Below are 23,537 nucleotides of genomic sequence, written 5' to 3' on the forward strand. Positions count from 1 at the left end.
TGATGTCATGACCTATAAATGGAATATTATACATTAGCAATATACTCTGATCTGCTGAGACTTTTCTGCAATGGTCATGAACTGACTTCAGCTCATCAATAAACATTTTGAGCTTTGAACTTTGAAGCATTTGTTGAGAGAGTAAACAACGACCTGAGCATGATAAGAGTATAAATGAATGGTATGATTAGTTTCAGAAGGCGCCGATCATATTGACCAGTGAAGATGACATTGTAAGAATAGTGTTGAATCTTGAGTTTTCAGTCGGGTCACGTTTCGCTCGGCTGCCGTGCCTCACTCGAATGTCTGACTCCCTTCCTCAAGTGATCCATTCATGTGCTTGAATGATTCACCCACAGAACGTGCAGGGTGCCGAGTTGCATCTGCTCATTCTCGAGAACATACTGCTGAACCCCACACACGACGTGTACCTTGTCGTGCACACGCGCATTCGTTACCGTGTGCTCAAGCTCCGTCACGGCCGTCTTCTTGGTGAGCTTTTAGTGGAGATTTTGGATGGTTCAGGTGGGAGCCACTTGTATTCGGTGGGTTATTCATTAATTTGGAAATTCTTCACGTTGTGACTCGTCCTCCCTTTACCATTGTTCGCCTCTCTACCTTGATTTTGGATCTCCCTCGAGGTCATTATGCAACATGAAAATAATGCACAATGAACTTTTGCTGCCAGAGATCGTGATGCCATCAGATCAGTACAAGTTTCGGCTGCAGGGTGACGAGATGGATATTCTGCCGGTGGTGCACCTCGATGACGATACGTCGACCATCACTGCCCTACGTAAAGGTCATAGCAAGCTGTTACTGCAGCACAAAAGTATCTTTTATTTCCATATTCGATGAAGGGAATTTGGGGCAATGATTTCTTTCTCACAAATTTCCTTGCATGGCATTGAAGAGTCAACTCTGAAGTGTGGGCTGGCACCACTACGAGACTGGAGTGGGTGGGGTAGTGAGTTTACCTTTTCCCTTGATGTCATTATTGACCCAGCTAGGTTTTCACAGTTTGGCTATGATGTGAACCGTACTTGAATAACTTTCTGTTGACTCGTTTAATCTGCCCCGCACTCCTTTCCCCACCAATCTTTTAATGGCCATGTTTTAATATATGAAAACTGAATGTCTGTGCATTGATAATGAAACGTGACAAAGCTGTTTTCCCCATCGTGTTAAATGGAATTCCATAGTAAGGCTTCTTGCAACATCCAAGGAACGTCTCAAATGCCGAGGACCATTCAATCCCCATGACGATGTGACACCTGGTCCCAGAATACCTCCTCCTGTTACCGTTGCTTGCTTTAACCACCTTTATCCAGACATGCGCATGCAGGGCTTGTCTCGCTTGCCCAACTGCTCTGTGTACGTGACCGAACCAGCCTTTCTTGGTGAGTACCCTGCTGGCCTGTTTGCTGCTCGGTCCCAGTCTGGTTTGCAGGGGGCCAGTTTGTGTTACAGTAACACTGACCGGTTCATGGATAGGTCTCACCTCTCTGGGAACCGTATTTCGTGACAGACAGTAACAGATCAAGTTGTTGTTGTGTTTAATCTGTATATAATGGAGCAAGAGTTTGTGTGTATTTATGTGTGTCTGCCCTTTACCCATTGATTGGAAAGCTGGCTTGACGCCTCCCGCAATGGTGACCTGAAAAAAAATAAAAGGAATCATTTTGGTAAGCCCAAGACATCTTCGGAAGTGTCATATTCACAATGGCCAGGCTCTCCTTGTAAGCTTCCATTCAGTGTAAAACGACCAAAGTGACTGTTCAAAAGATCATCAAACATCGAAAGGTTGGAGCCGATCGGCGTCACGGGCCTTGGAGCCGATAAGCGTCACGGGCCTTGGAGCCGATAGGCGGCAGTATGGTGTCTGCATATGGGCCAGTGCAATTGGAATTGTCCGATCTGCATAACCACGATGTATTATATATGCACATACGCAGTACATGTGTTTTTGCTTCATGTACGTAGCCCAGGTTAGTCCAAGAGCATTAGGTCAAAATAGGCCCTAACCTGGACATTTTTGGTAACAAGCTGATTTTTTCAGGATAGGTCCAGGAATATGTCTAGAATAACATACTAAAAGTCCTCATAAATCCTCCTTGAGCGTTTTCCGCAATCCAATATGGCGTCCAAAATGGCCGCCTCTTCTGTTTTTCTCATAACTTTGCAAGCAGGTTTCCCCAAAACACACTTTAAATGTCTACATATATGTTTTGAAGTATAAGGAACTCGATAGAATACATTTTAAGAGATGTTGAAGCACGCAAGTACCAATAAAACTGTTTGAGCTCTTCCAAAAATCCAAAATGGTGTCCAAAATGGCTGCCATTAACAATTTTATCTCAAAATTGTTTAAATATTTATCATTAATTAATTAACTGTGATATTTCATCCTGAAAATATTCAACAAACATTTCAATTATAAATGTGGTTGCTGTGCATACAGTATTGAAATCAATTTGAATGTTAAAGTCTAGAAGTGTGCCCTTAATCGCTTATGACATTACGAGGGAAACATTGTACCATCAGTTTGATGCTAAACAGACAGGGCGACATAAATTTGCCATATGGTCCATTTTCGTCACCTAAAGCTCGGAAATTGAAAACTTGGTGCTAACCTTTTTTACCAACAAGATGCAGTTGATGTCTACCATGAGGTGAGTTCTATTTGAAACATTCCGTTATCATTAAGGAAGTAAAACTATTATTTTTGGTACCCAGACTAAATGCATGATCAAAATTTGTGTCTTCATGCATGTACTACACAGTACTGTGTAATATCACTTGACAGGGAATTTCTGTGGAGTAGTCTATCGTTACACCTAAAACATTGTATTGAATCATTTTATTTGTTTCATGCAGATGAAAAGAATTATAGTATGATAGAAATCAGAGAGTGTATGACACTCCTTCCTATTGGTACATGTATGCTGTATTTGTATAAAAGGTTCCTTTTTTGTGTGTGTCATGTCATTCCTATATTGTGATATGCTAGTATACATTCATTATTAATAATAGCAGACATTTTAAAGTGCCTTTTCCATTGGATACAAAGTGCTATGAGATGTCATCCCTGGTTGTCATAGGAGATAAAATATATTACCAGGCTGCGACAGTACAAGTGCAGTGCACATCTAGGGATAACAAAATAAGTTAGTCTTCAAGTCACATATTACATGGCAGTGAATTTCTGTGGAGTAGCCACTATCATCATCATTTTCCTCTCGGGTTTCCTTGCGAGATTTTCTCTGCCCAATACAATTCCTACCAGACATTCTGGCACCCCACAATGAGTTGATTCATCTGTAATTTAACTTCACAGGTATCAATATGTAAACATGCTATAGAGTACTGTGATTGTGATGTGTTATAGAAATTGCAGAATCATGTGATGGCATATCCTTCCCTCAATGCATCTTTAATGTCAACACATCACTTTTTAAATCTCTTTTGATTAAAACGTAGCAACCTGATTTATCATTTCCAAGCAGCTATGTGAAGTACGTTTCACATTCAAAAAGAAAACAATGTCCATGACATATTTCTGTCATTACAGATAATGGATGTGGTTTGCATCATTTGCAAAGAAACATCACCTGCTACGGTTGAAGTTGGGGAGAAGGGGCGGAGGACACTTGTGATGTCAAGTTTAGAACGTGGTGATGGCTTCCATGAGATGTTTCAGAATGCAACACCACTACGAATCCATGCTGTTTGTCGCAAGAATTACACAAGGAAATGTTCCATAGTGTCTACAAAAAGAAAATCATCCTGTCTTGAAGAAGATGAAGATGTGACTCAATTACGGTCGACTGCTTCAAAGACATTCGATATAAAGAATGATTGTATGTTCTGTTCGGATCCTATCACGCAGGACACTAAAAACCCTTCTCGTAGGAAAGATTCAGTAAGCAGTGTTCAGACCTTAGAGTTTCAGGCAACAGTATTGGATCGTGCAAGAGAGCGAGATGACAAGTGGGGCAATGATGTCTCTGATCGTGTGCAACATGCATATGATCTGGTTGCAGCTGAAGCAAAATATCATCGAGCATGTGCCCAATCCTTTCTCAAGAAAAAGTACGAGGGAGTGTCAACTGAAAGTATTCGCCAGGAAGCATTTCAGAAGCTATGTGAGTTTCTTGATGATAGTGATGAATGCCAATACTCAGTTCAAGAGCTTTCAGACTACATGGCCACGCTTTTGGATGGAAACGAGGGATACTCAATGAAGCATCTGAAACGGAAGCTCAAAGAACACTATGGTGATGATCTAGTCGTAACCAGCATCAGTGGAAAGTCGAGTGTCGTGAGTTTCCGTGACTCGGCGCACAAAATACTTCATGAAAAGTGGAGCAGTGATCAAGTGTCAGACGTTGAGAACCAAAATCAAGCGGATATATTGGCACTTGTGTGCTTCTACATCTCTTATAATGTATTCTATTGAGTTCCTTGTACTTCAAAACATATATTTAGACATCTAAAGTGCGTTTTGGGGAAACCTACTTGCAAAGTTAAGAGAAAAACATGAAATGGCGGCCATTTTGGACGCCATCTTGGATTGCGGAAAACGCTCAAGGAGGATTCATGAGGACTTTTAGTATGTTATTTCACACACATTTCTGGACCTTTCCTGAAAAAATCAGCTTGTTACCAAAAATGTCCAGGTTAAACCCTAATGCTCTTGGACTAAGGTTTCTTTTCCCTGGGATTGATTGAGGTAGTGGTCTGTTGCATATACACTGCCCAAATAAAGTGATGTTTCATAAGAGCGCGTTGCACGCTTGGAACACTGCCAGTAATAATAATATCACCGAGAAGGTGCAGGCAATGTGACAGCTAAAAAGCTCCTTTTACAAGTGAAGGTTTTAATGGTCAATCAATGGGGTATTCTGAGGAAATGCACGAGTTCTCATGACTTGTGACAACCGCATGAAGGTTTGTTTATCAGTAGAACAGTCTCTGAGAAAAATGTGGCTGGATAATTATGATTTTAATTATAATGGTTGTTGATACCACTGTGGAAAAGTAAAAAGTGTCCACCTTCTGGAGTCCGTTGGGTCGGATGAGGGAGGGGAAGCCTGACCCTTCATCACACCTGCCCCATCACGCCCTGCAGCCACTGATGTTGATGCTTTTGGGGTCGAAGAAGGGGTTTAGGAAGCTGATAAAGGTGGGGGGGGGGGGGGCGCAGCAGCCTTTCACTCTTTGGCATCGCTCCTTGACACCAGCATCTCTCGATCTCTTGGCCCATGTCTTTTGCTGCTGGGACATTCTGCCCTTGTGAGCTGCCTGCTGGCCTGCCTGCCTGGCGTTCAGAACGCGGCTTTTCACCGCCTGATATTTTCCCACATTTGCCCTCTTCTGTGTGCGTGGTTTCTTTGCGTGGTGCAATACAGGGGTTATTTTTGCTTGTATGTTAGGTTATTTTATTTATTAATTGTCTTTTAATGGCTGTGATTCTGTGCCATGAGACAATTTCACCTCTACCCACGTCTCGTGCCTTTGTCATCCGTTCGAGCTTCCCTTTGTGCAAGTTGTAGATAGTTCGGTTAATCCCTGATGCTGAGCTCCAGCGTGGTTGGTTGCTATCATTCAGTAGTAAGGGTTTGTGAATGTGGGGCATCCATCCACATGACAAGAATAACCCCAGCAATAGCAGTAGGCTTCCAGTGATGACGTGTCGGACATGGAGACATGGAGCTCTCGTCCGACATGGAGACGCCATGTTTTCTCCGTAATAGTCCAATAATCTTATCCTGATGAAAAGCCCGTTAGCCTTGGAGGCGTATATTTGGCCGACCCAGCTCCCCATGAGGCAAAGCGAACTACTTCGTGTAACATTCCCCTGGGGGTCAGGCAACGTGAAAAGCCCACCAGGACCCCTTCCTGGGGAAAAGCCGAAATGTGCCATCTCCATCTCGGAAGAGTTTTATGGTGGGTTGCAGGTGAAGTCTTATTGGACAATGGCAGTGACTGGAACTATATGGTTACCTCCCAAGGAATTTTTTTTTTTTCATTTGTTACCTCCCAAGGAAGTTAATATTTGTTTTTATTGTTTGTTAAATTCTCTCCTATCCTCCGTATCAATCAACCTGCCTTCCCCCTTTGGAACATCCCTCCCTCACTGCCTGCCAGGATTTTCCGTGCAGCCGGGCGAGCGATGGGTGTTGGAGACGGGGCGCGACTACGAGGTGACGGTCGAGATCTACGATTGGGACAGTAACCGGGCATTCCCTGCAGATGTGAGTTGCACACGACCGAGAGTTACACTTTGGGTAAAACTGCCCCAAACTTACAGTCATCGCACCACCAATTGGGTTGGCAGGGTGCACGGGCCCATTCAGTTTACGTTACTAGTGGAGTGTTTTTGGGTTGCTCCATACTCGTTCGCTCGGTGAGTTTTGACAAAGCTCTTTGGTTCATATTGGATTGGTTATGGGGTGACGGCAGATTTTTATCTCCACACTTAAAAAATGAAAATGGGGGGAGGGGGGTATTGCAATGAGCTCCATCTGTCTGCCTCCATCCGTCACCTATCTCCAAAACGGTTGTGCAGAAATTCACCAAACTTAGTAGTTATGATAGCCACATGGCAATAAGGTACGAGAGCGGTATCAACTTTGCTTTCGATGGGAAGTGTGGGGATTGGCGAACACACTTGCCACACTCGTGTTCAGGGACAAAAGAATATGTGCTTATTGTTTGAAAGGATGTATTGATGTCAAAAGATCCTCTGTATAAAACAGAACATCCGCATCAAGGCCAAGTTCCCGACGGAAAGCTTTTCTGTGCTCGAGTCGTCGAGCAATGGCTCTTATCATCGCGTGAGAGCGCTACATCGTGGAGCCACTACCATCCACGCTGCCCTGGTCTCAGTTATAACCGAGGTGAAGGACGTTTCTTCCTTTATTACCCTCGCCAGAGGAGAGGGTATTGCATTTGGGTCTGTTTGTCTATTTGTTTGTCTGCACAGAACATGTGTATGTGTATTAATTACAATAGACCCTTGAGAACCCTAAGACCCCCAAAGAACCTTGACAACCCGGCGACCCATGAAGATGACGAAGACCCACAAAAACCCTTCAAGACCCATAAAACCCTTTTGAGCATTGAGAACCCTAAGACCCTTTGAGACCATGATGACCCTTTAGACCCTTTTGTAACCCAAAGACCCCTGAGACTTTTTCAAACTATAAATCATCTAAGAACCTTTAGAACCATAAATCCTTTAAGACCTCATAGATCCATAAGACCCTATAGACCCCCTAAAACCCTTTCGACACCTTAAGACCCGATAGATCCTTTAGATCCTGAAGACAATTTGGACCCCTAACGTCCTTTGATACCCCCTGAGGCCCTTTCAGGCCCGATGGACTCTGATACACCGTTTAGAACCCTTAGACCTGTCGTCCACCTAAACCTTGAGATCCTCTTCGACTCTTTAGAACCCCAAAGACCCTTAGACTCTTTTCTACCCTTTAGACCTTCACACCTTTCAGACCTTTTAAACCTTGTCGACCCCTTTGACGTTTAGATCCTTTTTAGACGTTTTAAGACCCTTTAGCCCCCTTTAGACAATTCCGACCATTTGACGTTCAAAACTTTTCTGACCTTTACACATTTACAAGTACACCATTTAGACCCTTCATTTGCAGTCAACGACCTTTCATTGAGTACATCCTTCCATTTATTTGCTACACAAAATACAGCACACAAAACAAGTCCTGGTGAGAGTCTGCAATCTCTCCTCTTTCTTGTTGTACCCTGTTATACCTACATGGGTAAAACTCATCCGTAGTTTTGTAACTTCCCATACAGACTTTTCCATATTTTGTCAACAGAAAAGCATGCCGTGATTATATGTAATTGAGGTGCTCTTCCGATATACTGATTCGTTTCTCAACCCATGTCATCCCAATGAGGTGCAATGCCAACGCATCATGACCATGATTATATGAATGACTCCCAGGGTAGTTTTTTACAAGGTATTTTTTTGTGGAAGTTAGCTGGGTACAAAAGCTTGCAAGCTTTACATCTCTTTGCACTAACCCACTTACCTTTCTCGCATGCAGAATGGTTTGTCCATCGGCATCTCACCAACCATCTCCAACAGCCAGGATGTGGAGATTTTTGATCCCATTATTCTCCATCCATCTATGCTGGTTTTCCCTTGGCAAGCCCACCCAACTCCATACCAGCATCGCATCACAGTGTGTTTTTTACCTTATCCCTATTTGTATCCAATCCGTTGCATTCCCCCTCCACCAATGCCGCCCGTCGCGTGCCTGCTCCACCCCCACCGTCCATCACGCTCCTCCTCCACCCCCGCAGCCCGTCGCGCTCTTCCTCCTCCCCCGCCGCCCGTCGCATTCCTCCTCCTCCCCCTCCGCCAGTCGCGCTCCTCCGCCCGTCGCGCTCCTCCTCCACCCCGCCACCCAGCGCGCTCCTCCTCCGCCGCCCATCGCGCTCCTCATCCGCCACCGCCGCGCTCCTCCCCCGCCCCCGCCGCGCTCCTCCTCCGCCCCCGCCGCGCTCCTCCTCCGCCCCCGCCGCGCTCCTCCTCCGCCCCCGCCGCGCTCCTCCTCCGCCCCCGCCGCGCTCCCCCTCCCCCCCCCCCGCGCTCCTCCCCCCCCCCCCCCGCGCTCCCCCTCCCCCCCCCCCGCCCTCCTCCTCCGCCCCGCCGCGCTCCTCCTCCGCCCCGCCGCGCTCCTCCTCCGCCCCGCCGCGCTCCTCCTCCGCCCCCGCCGCGCTCCTCCTCCGCCCCGCCGCGCTCCTCCTCCGCCCCCGCCGCGCTCCTCCTCCGCCCCGCCGCGCTCCTCCTCCGCCCCCGCCGCCCTCCTCCTCCCCCCCCGTCCCGCTCCTCCTCCGCCCCCCTCCCGCTCCTCCTCCGCCCCCGTCGCGCTCCTCCTCCGCCCCCGTCGCGCTCCTCCTCCGCCCCCGTCGCGCTCCTCCTCCGCCCCCGTCGCGCTCCTCCTCCGCCCCGTCGCGCTCCTCCTCCGCCCCGTCGCGCTCCTCCTCCGCCCCCGTCGCGCTCCTCCTCCGCCCCCGTCGCGCTCCTCCTCCGCCCCCGTCGCGGTCCTCCTCCGCCCCCGTCGCGCTCCTCCTCCGCCCCGTCGCGCTCCTCCTCCGCCCCCGTCGCGCTCCTCCTCCGCCCCGTCGCGCTCCTCCTCCGCCCCCGTCGCGCTCCTCCTCCGCCCCGTCGCGCTCCTCCTCCGCCCCGTCGCGCTCCTCCTCCGCCCCCGTCGCGCTCCTCCTCCGCCCCCGTCGCGCTCCTCCTCCGCCCCCGTCGCGCTCCTCCTCCGCCCCCGTCGCGCTCCTCCTCCGCCCCCGTCGCGCTCCTCCTCCGCCCCCGTCGCGCTCCTCCTCCGCCCCCGTCGCGCTCCTCCTCCGCCCCCGTCGCGCTCCTCCTCCGCCCCCGTCGCGCTCCTCCTCCGCCCCGTCGCGCTCCTCCTCCGCCCCCGTCGCGCTCCTCCTCCGCCCCGTCGCCCCCCTCCTCCGCCCCCGTCGCGCTCCTCCTCCGCCCCCGTCGCGCTCCTCCTCCGCCCCCGTCGCGCTCCTCCTCCGCCCCCGTCGCGCTCCTCCTCCGCCCCCGTCGCGCTCCTCCTCCGCCCCCGTCGCGGTCCTCCTCCGCCCCCGTCGCGCTCCTCCTCCGCCCCCGTCGCGCTCCTCCTCCGCCCCCGTCGCGCTCCTCCTCCGCCCCCGTCGCGCTCCTCCTCCGCCCCCGTCACGCATCTGTCTCCTGTTCCACGTGCAACATTGTTGCTGACTCACAGAATCGATTTTCTTTAAAAAATTTCCATTAGTCTTGCAACTGCAAAATTAAGCAGACCTAGTTCTCATTGCTGTTTAAATTTTCTGTGACTTTTTTTCCAGTTAATTGTACCCTTGAGAACTCTGTTGAGTGTGGCTCCATATGATATTTTTTCCCATGTAGGCCGAGGGTGGCAGCGGAAACTTCAGCTGGTCGTCATCGGATACCGAAGTTGCCACAGTGACAGTGCGGGGTTGGCTTTCGACGGGCATCGCCGTGGGAATGAGCGTGGTTCGAGCTCGTGATGAGCAAAACGCTCTGCACCATGGAGAAATGAAGGTCCATACACGTCAACAATGCCTTCGAGCATTTTGTTTTTATAATTAAATATCATGATGCATTTGTAGAATGTATAACGACAATGGGTTGTCTGTTTATTTACAAATAATCAGTTTCTTCATCGTCCAACACCGGTATTCCCTTTCTTCATGACGCTCCTATCCACTTAATTTTCAATTCTAAAATCCGTACGACGTCAACCATTTTACTTTCTTCCCTTTTTCAATTCTAACTTCTCTATCCCGCCTCTCCCTCACTTCCATTCAATTTGTTCTTTGGAGCTCCACGTCCTTACCTTACCCTGGTGGTTATTCCGGTTCCTCGATTTTGCTGTTTAATTAATACCAGGTGGGGTTGATTCTGCCTGTCATCCTTCCGAGGTCGGCAAAATGAGTACAGGCTTGCTGGTATCCTGTGTCGGAGTGACAACCCGTCCAGGATTGTGCCCAATAGCCAAGTAGACTGCTGAGGCAGCACCAACGTTCTACACGGAGTATGGTCCCAATGGATGGATGGATTGCATTTAGACCTTTGATGATCCGATCAATTTCTTCTCCCTCCAGGTTTATCTCTTGGAGGTGTCGTCCTTGCGCTTCATGCCCTCACGGGTTGAGGTGCGCCTCGGCTCGCTCCTGGATATCCCGATCTCTGCCGCAGGCTTCGTAGACCTCGAGAGCCGGCAGGCAGTTCCGTTTACAGACTGCTCGCGACTCCAACTTTCCGTCACTTTGGACAATGCGGCAATTTTCCAGCCACTCAAAGGTGTGCTTGCAAATGGCAGGTTTTTAGGTGCATGACGAATGACTGTTGTGTGAATATGATGCACACGGACAGGTTGTGATGTTTCTGAATCTAATGTAACCTGCTTTGTACTTATGGTTTGCCTCCATGCTAATCTTGGTGCAATTGAACATTGTACCGTATGATGTCATCGAGGAATTGACCACATGAGGTGAAGGTTTGATCGGCGTCTGCCATCGTGTGAATCAGATGTTGATCGACTGACTGTTTGTCATGCTCTTCTGAGACTAAACTAAGTTATAATTGTTATTGATTATGGATTTTTTTCACAAAACAAACAGCCAGGCTTGATTTTAACAACACGACAGTAGCTTGGAGTAAGATGACATCCCTGTGATAAAAATTTTTGATATTTTGGCCCATTTCGGGCACAAGAGGTTTGTGCGGATTTCACCATTTTCTTAATGTACGAGTCCTTTCTGAGATAAGTGTTTATGTCCAAGCAGGATGGTAATCGTGATATGTATATGACATCTGCGTATAACACTTCATTTTTGAAACGTCCATTCAGCTCCATGAAACACCAGTGTTATATGAGGCTGTTCACTCCATCAAGCACATCCAGGTGTTTCGGCCTCCTCTGGCAATTGGCACGTTTGGGATGGCATCTGCGTGAGTGATGATGCAAGGCGTCAGTGCGGTGTGCGATAACCTTTGGTTGTGTGCTTACGTAACTTGTCCATCGATGATGAGCATACATGTGTGGGTTCAGGGCTCAACATTAAAAGGCCTGAATTATTAAAACATGCCTGCGTTGTTCCTGTTCCTGTTCGTTAAGAACAATGTTAAAAGTAAATTACAATGGACATTAAATTCGGAATCTCTTCGCCCTTTTTTCCTGTTGTTAACAACATTCTTGTTCTCTTTTGTTTGGAATAATGTTTAAATTAATTAAATAAATTAATTAAATTCTGAATCTCGAGTTTCCTTCATCTTGCAATTCTTCAGTTAAAATAGCGTTTTTATCGAAATAAAGACCCATTACTGCACCGTCGTCCCAACAAGGAGGCAAGACATAACCACACACATACATACATATACATACTTATACATACATCCACATATATAAACACACAAACACAGATATATTATGTTCTGGTAGCTACTTGTAAAAGTTATTTTATTTGAAGTTATAACCTTGACTTATAAGCAATTTACTGATTTCCCAACTTCCTTGATAATAAAAAGAAAAAATCATATGACATCATTGGTAATGGAACAAATAATATACAACCAGAACTGCTTGGACAAAGACCCGAATAATAATGTGGGTTTTGTGGTACCTGGTCGAGTAGTTTAAGAGAAAATCATTGGAAAGATAGAGAAACAAATAAACATAATTATTATATTGGATTACATGGGAGGCCTACACAAACAATGATCACAGCCACGACAGCAGCAGCAGAAATAAGAACAACGTGTTATAGAAGATCCTTTTTTTGTAGTTCACCTCATTTTACAGTTCACCTCATGCCCCCTAACCCCCCTGTTTGATCACTCCCCCCTAAGCCTGGTGTTGGCTGAGTGGTTAGGGTGGCGGCTTGGGATCCGAGGGTCCTGAGTTCAAGCCCCGTCGGCCACTGAATTAAGAATTAATACACCAGGGGGTTGACTCAGCCTGTCATCCTTCCAAGGTCGGCGAAATGAGTACCAGTTCCAGTGTGTGTACTGGTAGAGGGGCACTGCATTAGCGACACAGTCGCGCTTCAAGAAATGATAGCTGCCATACGACCACCACCATCACTCCCCCCCTGATATTTTGTCCTTTTTAATCTGCTCTTCATATCAGGGTGTGTGGCCTCAGTGATAGGATCTCATTTGAGGGTGTTTAAGACATTTCTGCTCTACTTCTCTCATGTCATTCTTCCTGTCATTCCAACGAGGACCCCTTCTGCTCGGATTTGATTTGCACACATTATGGACTGTCGGGAAATGTAATTTATTAATTAAATTTTTGTTAAAAAAACAAATAAACAAACATCTTCTTCACCCCTCCACGTCCATAAAGGCCCTGTCACACCTTGACGATTTAGTCAACGTATGCCTGGCGTGTGCAAAATTGGGCTAAAACGCCGGCACACGTCGAATACGTTATGGGTAAGTTTGTATACGTTAAGAGCATGCTGGCATACGTCGTAGTTCGCTGGCAAACGTCGTAGTTCGCCGAGCTGTTAGACAAATTTTCCATGCTTGAAATTTCCCGACGTATGCCGGCGTATGACTCACACGTTCCGCATAATGCTGGCCATGAGTTGTAGGCACGTTACGCGATCGTTGACACACGTCGACACACGTTACTTGTAAGTTACTCATAAGTCAAAACACGTCGAGGTAATGTTTAGCGTACCCGTAACTTATTTCTAACCTCTGAGTAACGTGTTGTAGGCACGTTACGCGATCGTTCACACATGTCAACAAACGTTACTTGTAAGTTACTCATGAGTCGAAACGCGTCGAGGTAATGTTTAGCGTACCCGTAACTTATTTCTAACCTATGACTAACGTGTTGTAGGCACGTTACGCGATCGTTCACACATGTCAACAAACGTTACTTGTAAGTTACTCATGAGTCGAAACGCGTCGAGGTAATGTTTAGCGTACCCGAAACGTATTTCTAACCTATGACTAACGTGTTGTAGGCACGTTACGCGATCGTTGACACACGTCGACACACGTTACTTGTAAGTTACTCATAAGTCAAAACACGTCGAGGTAATGTTTAGCGTACCCGTAACTTATTTCTAACCTCTGAGTAACGTGTTGTAGGCACGTTACGCGATCGTTCACACATGTCAACAAACGTTACTTGTAAGTTACTCATGAGTCGAAACGCGTCGAGGTAATGTTTAGCGTACCCGTAACTTATTTCTAACCTATGACTAACGTGTTGTAGGCACGTTTCGCGATCGTTCACACATGTCAACAAACGTTACTTGTAAGTTACTCATGAGTCGAAACGCGTCGAGGTAATGTTTAGCGTACCCGAAACGTATTTCTAACCTATGAGTAACATCTTGTACGCACGTTGCGCGATCGTTGACACACGTCGACCCACGTTACTTGTAAGGTACTCATAAGTCGAAACACGTCGAGGTAATGTTTAGTGTCAGTGTTCCAGACTCCCTGGTTTTTTTTTTTTTCTTCGGTATGACGGTCATGTTGACACTTCGATTTTTAGTGCGGTTATAATATAATGTAATTAAAAGGCTGCCGCTCAACGATTTACATCATAACCGTCATACCGAAGAAAAAAAAAACCAGGGAGTCTGGAACAATGACGCTAACCATTACATTGACATGTTTCGACTTATGAGTAACGTACAAGTAACGTATGTCGACGTGTGTCAACGATCGCGTAGCGTGCCTACAACTTATGCCAGCGTATGCGGAATGTGTGTCATATATCGAGTACGTCGAGAAATTTCCAACATGCTGAAAATTTCTCGACGTACTCGGCGTACAATGACTTATGCCAGCGTACTACAATGTATGCCAGCGTGCTCTTAACATATACAAAACTTACCCATAACGTATTCGACGTGTGCCAGCTTGGTTCGGCAAACTTTTCATACATCGGCATATGCTGGCTAAAACGTCAAGGTGTGACAGCGGCTTCACACTTCGATGTCTAGTGCGGTTATGATTTAAATCGTTGAGCTGTTAGGTTGTGAACGCCGACAACACGCTCTGCATTCATTGGTATAAGTTATCTATATGTGATTAAAACGTTATGCAGACGTCCAACACGTTAATATACACCCAAAACTTTAAAAAAAACATCAATAGTTCAGCGTACGCCAGCGTTTTACATACATTTTGATACGTTGCCATACGCTGGCTAAAACGTCAAGGTGTGACAGCGGCTTAAGTCACCTGTTCCCTCGAATGTGTGGAATGATATTTTTCATGATTGTTTTGAGTAAATGACACATTTGTATTGTCATAAACGATTCACATATTGTTGAAGCCTTTTCAATCCTGCATTCTGCCAGGCCAGTTGCCCTCTGGGGAAGACCATTGCTCGGGTGTTCGTGTTAAGTCTCTCGCTGTCGGTCACTCCGTGCTCTCTGTGACCTACACGGGAACTGGAGGTGCCTTGTTGGACACAGTGACCATCGTAGCTTACACACCGCTCAAGGTTAGTGAGGTGATCATGAGGGACGTGGTTGAGCTGTGCATGGTTCCCCATTAAAAAAGCCTAGACATCATGTGTGTGTGTGTGCTTACACATTGTAAGCATAATGCTTACACATGACACTCGTGGGATATGCTTACACATTGCAAGCAATAACGAACCATGCTTCCCCATTGTCTCAGGTCTTTTACCTGCATTTGATTTTTCATTTATTACTTGCAAAATCGAATATTTTTCAAGTATATTGGTCAGTCGATTTTGTTATTTTGTCAAGCGCCTTCAGGTCACAATTCCAAACCGATTGTCATGAAACTACCAAGTTGTAGAGGAAGTCTCAACTGAAAAGCCTATTGATTTTGAGGTCAAAGTTCATCTTGAGGTCATATTTCTAAAATTGTTATTTTTCATCCGATTGACTTGAAATTTGAACAAGATTTGCATATTGCATCACTGAATTGGGGAACCAAATATTTTTAAGGTCAAACTTGTAAGATCCTCAATTTTCAACTAAAAAATCAGATGTCGAATTTCTAAAATCGTCATTTTTCATCCGATTAACTTGAAAGTTGAACAGGATTTGCATGGTCAATCACTGAATTGGGAAAGCAACTTTTTTTGAGGTCAAAAGGTCAAAGGTCAACACAAGGTCAAACTTCTAAAATCATGAATTTCAATCTGAAAAATGTTTTTTCATCCGATTGACCTGAGCTTTCATTAAGATTGTCAATTATAATCTTTATGGCATGGACAATTTGATGTATCCATGGTAACCATTGGAGAGGGGGTGGGGTGGATTTTGCAAGTATCGTGCTCTGCACGTCTTTTTCTTTTTTTTGTTCATTTATTTAGATTTTCATTTGCGGACACTTTCTGATGGTTCTATGATCGTTCTTGGTGTATCCACTTCAATGTCCGTCGGCACACAAAATTACCGTGCTTTCTCCATTGTCTCGGGTCACTCACCTGCATTTTTTTTCTTTCTGGATTTTTTTTTTCATTCATTTTTATTTTCATTTATGGATGCTGTCCGCCAAATCCGTGAATTTTTCTGGTGTACCGGATTCAATGTCCGTTGGCGTGCAAAATTTCAGCTTTCTTCGTCATCCGGACGAGAAGGTACCAATCTTTAATATCAGTCGGTGAGTTGATCAGTGATTAAACTGAATCAATTAAACCGAGGTGGCTCAGAGTATATAAATAAATCGACTCCTCCCATGCTCTTCTTGCCTAAAGCTGCATAAAGCAACCAAGAAAGGCAAGCATGATGTCCCTCAATCTACACCACATCCATGTGTTGTTCATGATGTCCCTCAATCTATACCGCATTCATATGTTGTTCATGATGTCCCTCAATCTCTCCCGCATCCATGTGTTGTTCATGATGTCCCTCAATGTATACCGCATCCATGTGTTCATGATGTCCCTTAATCTACACCACATCCATGTGTTGTTCATGATGTCCCTTAATCTATACTGCATCCATGTGTTGTTCATGATGTTCCTTAATCTCCACCACATCCATGTGTTGTTCATGATGTCCCTTAATCTATACCGCATCCATGTGTTGTTCATGATGTTCCTTAATCTACACCGCACACATATGTTGTTCATGATATCCCTCAATCTACACCACATCCATGTGTTGTTCATGATGTCCCTCAATCTATACCACATCCATATGTTGTTCATGATGTCCCTCAATCTACACCACATCCATGTGTTGTTCATGATGTCCCTTAATCTATACCGCATCCATGTGTTGTTCATGATTTCCCTCAATCTATACTGCATTCATATGTTGTTCATGATGTCCCTCAATCTCTCCCGCATCCATGTGTTGTTCATGATGTCCCTCAATCTATACCGCATCCATGTGTTGTTCATGATGTGCCTTAATCTACACCACATCTATGTGTTGTTCATGATGTCCCTCAATCTATACCGCATCCATGTGTTGTTCATGATGTCCCTCAATCTATACCGCACCCATATGTTGTTCATGATGTCCCTCAATCTACACCACATCCATGTGTTGTTCATGATGTCCCTTAATCTATACCGCATCCATGTGTTGTTCATGATGTCCCTTAATCTATACCGCATCCATGTGTTGTTCATGATGTTCCTTAATCTACACCGCACACATATGTTGTTCATGATGTCCCTCAAACTACACCACATCCATGTGTTGTTCATGATGTCCCTCAATCTACACCACATCCATGTGTTGTTCATGATGTCCCTCAATCTACACCACATCCATATGTTGTTCATGATTTCCCTCGATCTCCACCACATCCATGTGTTGCTCATGATGTCCCTTAATCTACACCGCACCCATATGTTGTTCATGATTTCCCTCGATCTCCACCACATCCATGTGTTGCTCATGATGTCCCTTAATCTACACCGCATCCATATGTTGTTCATGATGTCCCTCAATCTACACCACATCCATGTGTTGCTCATGATGTCCCTTAATCTACACCGCACCCATATGTTGTTCATGATGTCCCTCAATCTACACCACATCCATGTGTTGTTCATGATGTCCCTTAATCTCCACCACATCCATGTGTTGTTCATGATGTCCCTTAATCTACACCGCACCCATATATTGTTCATGATGTCCCTTAATCTACACCGCATCCATATGTTGTTCATGATGTCCCTCAATCTACACCGCATCCATGTGTTGTTCATGATGTCCCTTAATCTACACCACATCCATGTGTTGTTCATGATGTCCCTTAATCTACACCGCACCCATATGTTGTTCATGATTTCCCTCGATCTCCACCACATCCATGTGTTGCTCATGATGTCCCTTAATCTACACCGCATCCATATGTTGTTTATGATGTCCCTCAATCTACACCACATCCATGTGTTGCTCATGATGTCCCTTAATCTACACCGCACCCATATGTTGTTCATGATGTCCCTCAATCTACACCACATCCATGTGTTGTTCATGATGTCCCTTAATCTCCACCACATCCATGTGTTGTTCATGATGTCCCTTAATCTACACCGCACCCATATATTGTTCATGATGTCCCTTAATCTACACCGCATCCATATGTTGTTCATGATGTCCCTCAATCTACACCACATCCATGTGTTGTTCATGATGTCCCTTAATCTACACCGCACCCATATATTGTTCATGATGTCCCTTAATCTACACCGCACCCATATATTGTTCATGATGTCCCTTAATCTACACCGCGTCCATATGTTGTTCATGATGTCCCTCAATCTACACCACATCCATGTGTTGTTCATGATGTCCCTTAATCTACACCACATCCATGTGTTGTTCATGATGTCCCTTAATCTACACCACGTCCATATGTTGTTCATGATGTCCCTTAATCTACACCACATCCATGTGTTGTTCATGATGTCCCTTAATCTACACCACGTCCATATGTTGTTCATGATGTCCCTTAATCTACACCACGTCCATGTGTTGTTCATGATGTCCCTTAATCTACACCACATCCATGTGTTGTTCATGATGTCCCTTAATCTACACCACGTCCATATGTTGTTCATGATGTCCCTTAATCTACGCCACGTCCATATGTTGTTCATAATGTCCCTTAATCTACACCGTATCCATGTGTTGCATGAGTTGTCGCTCTCAGGAAAGGTATGTGTTGTCATGACAGCCCTCTATCTACACTGCATCACATGCTGGATGAGCTGCCTGACTGATTGTAACCAGATAGAATGTGTCGCTGCACTTGCTTGCTTTTTCACAGTGAATGTGGATTATACCAGCTCCATCCAATGTATTATGGGTTTATAACTTGTTTAGGTGTGGGTGACTGGTTGTATAGCTGTAACAGTGTGCGATCATGATTGTGATGCTTTTGTTGTTCAGTTGTCTATCCTGTTCCCTCGTAGGCCTCTGACCCTGTTTCTTCAGCGCTGGTTACTTTGGGCTCTTCCAAGGAGCTACTTTTTGAGGGTGGCCCTCATCCTTGGGTGCTGGAACCTTCAAAGTTCCTGTTGGTGCTGTCGACTGAGGGCCAAGACGGCCTACGCGGTTCAGTCGTGATCACAAAACGGCTCCGTAGCTCTGTGGAGAGAACGGGACAGCAGCACGTGTTTGGAGCACTGTGCACTGCGCTGGGAGAGCAGGTGCGTGATCGTGCGAGGGATGTACTCGGATTCTTGGAAAGGGTCTTTCATGAAACCCCACGGTTACCAGGGTGGTGTTCATTTTCAGGAAGAGGAGTGATTGTTGGTGTTGTGCTCATATGACGTCATTACAAGATGTTTTGAAACTGATCGTTTTGCCGATTTTAAGACAATCATTATCATCTCGATTGATGTTCTTGATTTTTCTTCTCATGTCATTTGTTTATTTTTATTTTACTCGTATCCATATATCGTGGCTTGTCGGGTTGGCTAGAGGTATGCTGATAAACATTCACAGTCTCCAGCCTGGGTTTGAATCCCGACCGAGCTATAAAACGCCGTCCTCGTGTTTTTCATGTTGTTTGCGGCATCGATGTGTGAGCCGTTTTTCAATGGATGTTCAGCTGGAGTGCCAAGCATCACAAAAGCGCCCAGCACAATTGAACTGTGCATCACAACAACCAAACCACATAACCAAACTGCCCGGCACAATAACCAAACCACTCGGCACAAAAACCAAACCGCCCACGACAACCGAACCACCTGGAACAAAAAACAAAGCGGCCACAACAAACAAACCACCCAGCACAAGAACCGAACTGGCCACGACAACCGAACTACCCAGCACAAAAACTAAACCGGCCACAACAAACAAACCACTCGGCACAAAAACCAAACCGCCCGCGACAACCGAACCACCTGGAACAAAAAACAAAGCGGCCACAACAAACAAACCACCCAGCACAAGAACCGAACTGGCCACGACAACCGAACTACCCAGCACAAAAACTAAACCGGCCACAACAAACAAACCACTCGGCACAAAAACCAAACCGCCCGCGACAACCGAACCACCTGGAACAAAAAACAAAGCGGCCACAACAAACAAACCACCCAGCACAAGAACCGAACTGGCCACGACAACCGAACTACCCAGCACAAAAACTAAACCGGCCACAACAAACAAACCACTCGGCACAAAAACCGAACCAGCCACGACAACCGAACTACCCAGCACAAAAACCAAACCGGCCACAACAAACAAACCGCCCAGCACAAAAACTGAACTGCCCATGACTACTGAACCCACTGGAAGAAAAAATACCAAATCACCCAGCACAAAAACCCAACTGGCTGCAACAACCAAACTTCCCAGCACAAAAACTGAACCACCCACGACAACCGAATCACCTGGAACAAAAACCAAAGCAGGCACAACAAACAAACCGCCCAGCACAAGAACCGAACTGGCCACAACTGAACTACCCAGCACAAAAACCAAACCAGCCACAACAACCAAACTCCCCATTACAAAACAACCGCCCAGCACAAGAACCGAACCGACCACGACAACCGAACCACCTTGAACGAAAATCAAAGCGGCCACAACAAACAAGCCGCCCAGCACAAAAACTGAACTGCCCACGACAATTGAACCCACTGGAACAAAAACCAAACCACCGAGCACAAAAACCCAACAGGCCACGACAACTAAACTTCCCAGCACAAAAACTGAACCACCCATCACAAAAACCCAACCCGCCACAACAATCAAACTTCCCAGCACAAAAACTGAACCACCCATCACAAAAACTGAACCGCACACGACAACTGAACCACCTGGAACAAAAACCAAACCGCCTAGCGCAAAAACCAAACCGGCCACAACAACCAAACTGCCCAGCACAAAAACTGAACCGCCCACGACAACTGAACCACCTGGAACAAAAACCAAACAGCCCAGCACAATAATTGAACCGGCCACAACAACCAAACTGCCCGGCACGAAAATCTTATCGACCACAACAACCAAACTGTCCAGCACAAAAACCTAACCGCCCACAACAATCTAACAAACAAACCCACATGGTTGAACATCCACCGTTCTCCACCCCCACCCAACAGCATGACAACCGAACCGCCCGGCCCAACCCAACAGCCAAACCTTCCACGCTCATTGCAAGAACCAATCCCCCAACCCCCACAGCACACCGCCCCCGGCATAATCACCGACCGACCAAACATGGGGACCTGGCTGGCACTTGGAGCCAAAGCACACGACATGATCCTTGCCAAGTGACTGCTTTGGCATCACGTATGCTCTCTAAAAAGACGATGATGATGATATTCCTCGACTTGCATTTATGTGTGTGTACCTGCACAATTAATTATTTCTTACTTCCCTTCAATATTCACTGGTATTGATCATTCTTCAATCCTTTAACAAAGTCATTTCACTGAGTCCTTCTAATGGTTGTGGATGATAGAAATGAACGTACAGTCGTTTGAAGGAATGTTGAGCGTTTTTTTTTTCTGCTTGTTTATTTGTTTCAGTAGGGTTTAAATACCCGACCAGATCGATACTGAATATATAATTTATATTTAATGATGACATGCTTAGTCTTTTAGGAACAATGCCGCAAACAGTCCATGTTATTTTTTTTTATTGTTATAATATAAAAAGAGCTTGGTCTCGGCATGTCTCGGCATGTGGTCTCGGCATGTCCCTCCTCCGAGAAGACACAAAAGACCCTGAGGACTCCAAAGACCCAGAAGTCACCAAAGACTCTGAAGACCATGAAGACCCAAAAAAACCCTGAAGACCATGAAGACCCTAAAGTCCCAAAAGGCCCTGAAGACCGCGAAGACCCAAAGGTCACCAAAGACCCAAAAGACCCTGAAAACCCAAAAGTCATCGAAGACCCAAAAAGACCCTCTTGCATCACAAATAAATTTCAAATATATAATATCACCAAATTACAAACAAGAACACGTCGTGCAGAGTACGATACTTGGAAAATCCAAAAAACAAATTTGACTTCAAAAATAATTGGTGGTTGAATTCAATGACCAAATGAGGCCCCACGAGGAGGAGTGATGTCAGCGACATTTTTTAATGATAGGCTCGGATGATAGGGTAAGGGTTAAAATAGTGCTATATGGCATTAACTCCAAAATAGCCGATGTGTCCCTTGCATCACTCATCCTCGTGGTGCCTCAAATATGCAACTCCTCTTCAAATTTCAAGTGAATTGGATGAAAATTGACAATTTTAGAAATTCAGCCTATATTGACCTTTTGGCCAATGTTGACCTTTTGGCGTCTAAAACAATAGGCTTCTTCCTTATGACAAACTCCACCATGTGGTGAAGGTCGGTTTAAAATTGTGACCTGTCGGTGACAAACAAACAAACAGACAGACAGAATAACAAAATGGACTCACCAATATAGTTGAAAAATCTTCGATTTTGCAAATAACAAAATTGTCGAAAATCAATGTTTGTGTTATGATTGGTGTAAATCATAACAACACAGCAAATGTATGACATCGATCTCTGCAACAACGTGTGGAGAGGCGAGTGTAGTGAGCTGATCCATGCTAATGTGATTTATTCCATTTGTGAGATATGCTTTTTTTGTCTGTGTGTGTGTGTCCCAGGTGCTGCGGTTGGTGGTGGGAAACCACGAGAGCACCACAAACCCTTTCCCTGCTGAAGAACGAGCTGAGACGCTCGTGGTATGCGCACGTCCCGCCAGCCTCCTGCTCGCACCTCTGTACCACCCTGTGGGCCTCGGCCGGCCCTGCCCCCTCACACAACAAAAACGCCAACTGGTAGGGACCCCTGCACTGGCAGAGCCTGCTCGGCCGACTCGTCTGCAGCTGCTTTTATATAATCTGTTGTCCCAGTCCCTTTGACTTTAACTTTTAACTACCTGAACCCTAACTCTCCCTGCCCAAATCAGTTGTTCTCACCACCACGTGTCTCCTGACCCTTCTCTGACCGAACCACCTCAGACACACCGTCCCTCCTTCTTGTTTTACTCTGACGAAGGGTTAGCACCCAAAACCTCAGCTTCTTCTTGCTTTCCTTGGTGGTTAGCACACCTCCATTAATGTTCTTTTGATTTCATCCTTCACCTGCAATGGGGTCTAATTGACCCTTGAATTGGATTATTTTATACTTTTCTAAAGTGACCATATCAATCAAAAGTATTATTTATCACACCATTGTGCCCATCGCAGGTTCCCATGTCCAACTACCTTCCAGCCTCTCTCCTCCTGCTTACCCTTGATGCTGACGGCCGAACCTTTGACAACTTCAGCTCCGTGGCTTTACGCTGGACGACGTCGGATCATTCCCTGGTGACGATCTCTGCCGACAGGCCGCTGGTCTTCCAGCCTGAAAGTGATGCATCAGGACAGATGCGCCTTCAAGGTTTGCCTTTGGTAGTAGCTCTTTGTGTGTCTTCGTTTTGTTTCTATCAGAATCCTTTCTTCCCAATTAGTTATTCTGAATTTTAATGTACCTAATGTACCATTCCTCCATTTCCAAAACTCGAGTT

General features: G+C 45.9%; 1 protein-coding gene across 1 annotated transcript in view; it reads left to right on the forward strand.

Moving 5' to 3' along the window:
- Positions 1-344: 344 nt before the first annotated feature.
- The window catches only part of LOC147033706 (nuclear pore membrane glycoprotein 210-like), a 59,195-nt gene continuing 36,002 nt past the window's right edge, over positions 345-23,537 (forward strand). Inside the window, exons 1-12 of the mRNA XM_085851842.1 lie at positions 345-492; positions 689-832; positions 1,332-1,400; positions 6,151-6,257; positions 6,762-6,902; positions 8,088-8,225; positions 9,950-10,105; positions 10,669-10,867; positions 14,899-15,044; positions 18,957-19,193; positions 22,633-22,806; positions 23,218-23,410. Of these exons, the coding sequence (XP_085707968.1) occupies positions 345-492; positions 689-832; positions 1,332-1,400; positions 6,151-6,257; positions 6,762-6,902; positions 8,088-8,225; positions 9,950-10,105; positions 10,669-10,867; positions 14,899-15,044; positions 18,957-19,193; positions 22,633-22,806; positions 23,218-23,410 (1,852 nt within the window). The remainder of the gene's footprint in view (positions 493-688; positions 833-1,331; positions 1,401-6,150; positions 6,258-6,761; positions 6,903-8,087; positions 8,226-9,949; positions 10,106-10,668; positions 10,868-14,898; positions 15,045-18,956; positions 19,194-22,632; positions 22,807-23,217; positions 23,411-23,537) is intronic.

The sequence above is a fragment of the Eptatretus burgeri genome, chromosome 2 (assembly GCF_056783735.1).
Source record: "Eptatretus burgeri isolate ZD-2024b chromosome 2, Ebu_testis_v1, whole genome shotgun sequence".
Lineage (NCBI taxonomy): Eukaryota > Metazoa > Chordata > Myxini > Myxiniformes > Myxinidae > Eptatretus > Eptatretus burgeri.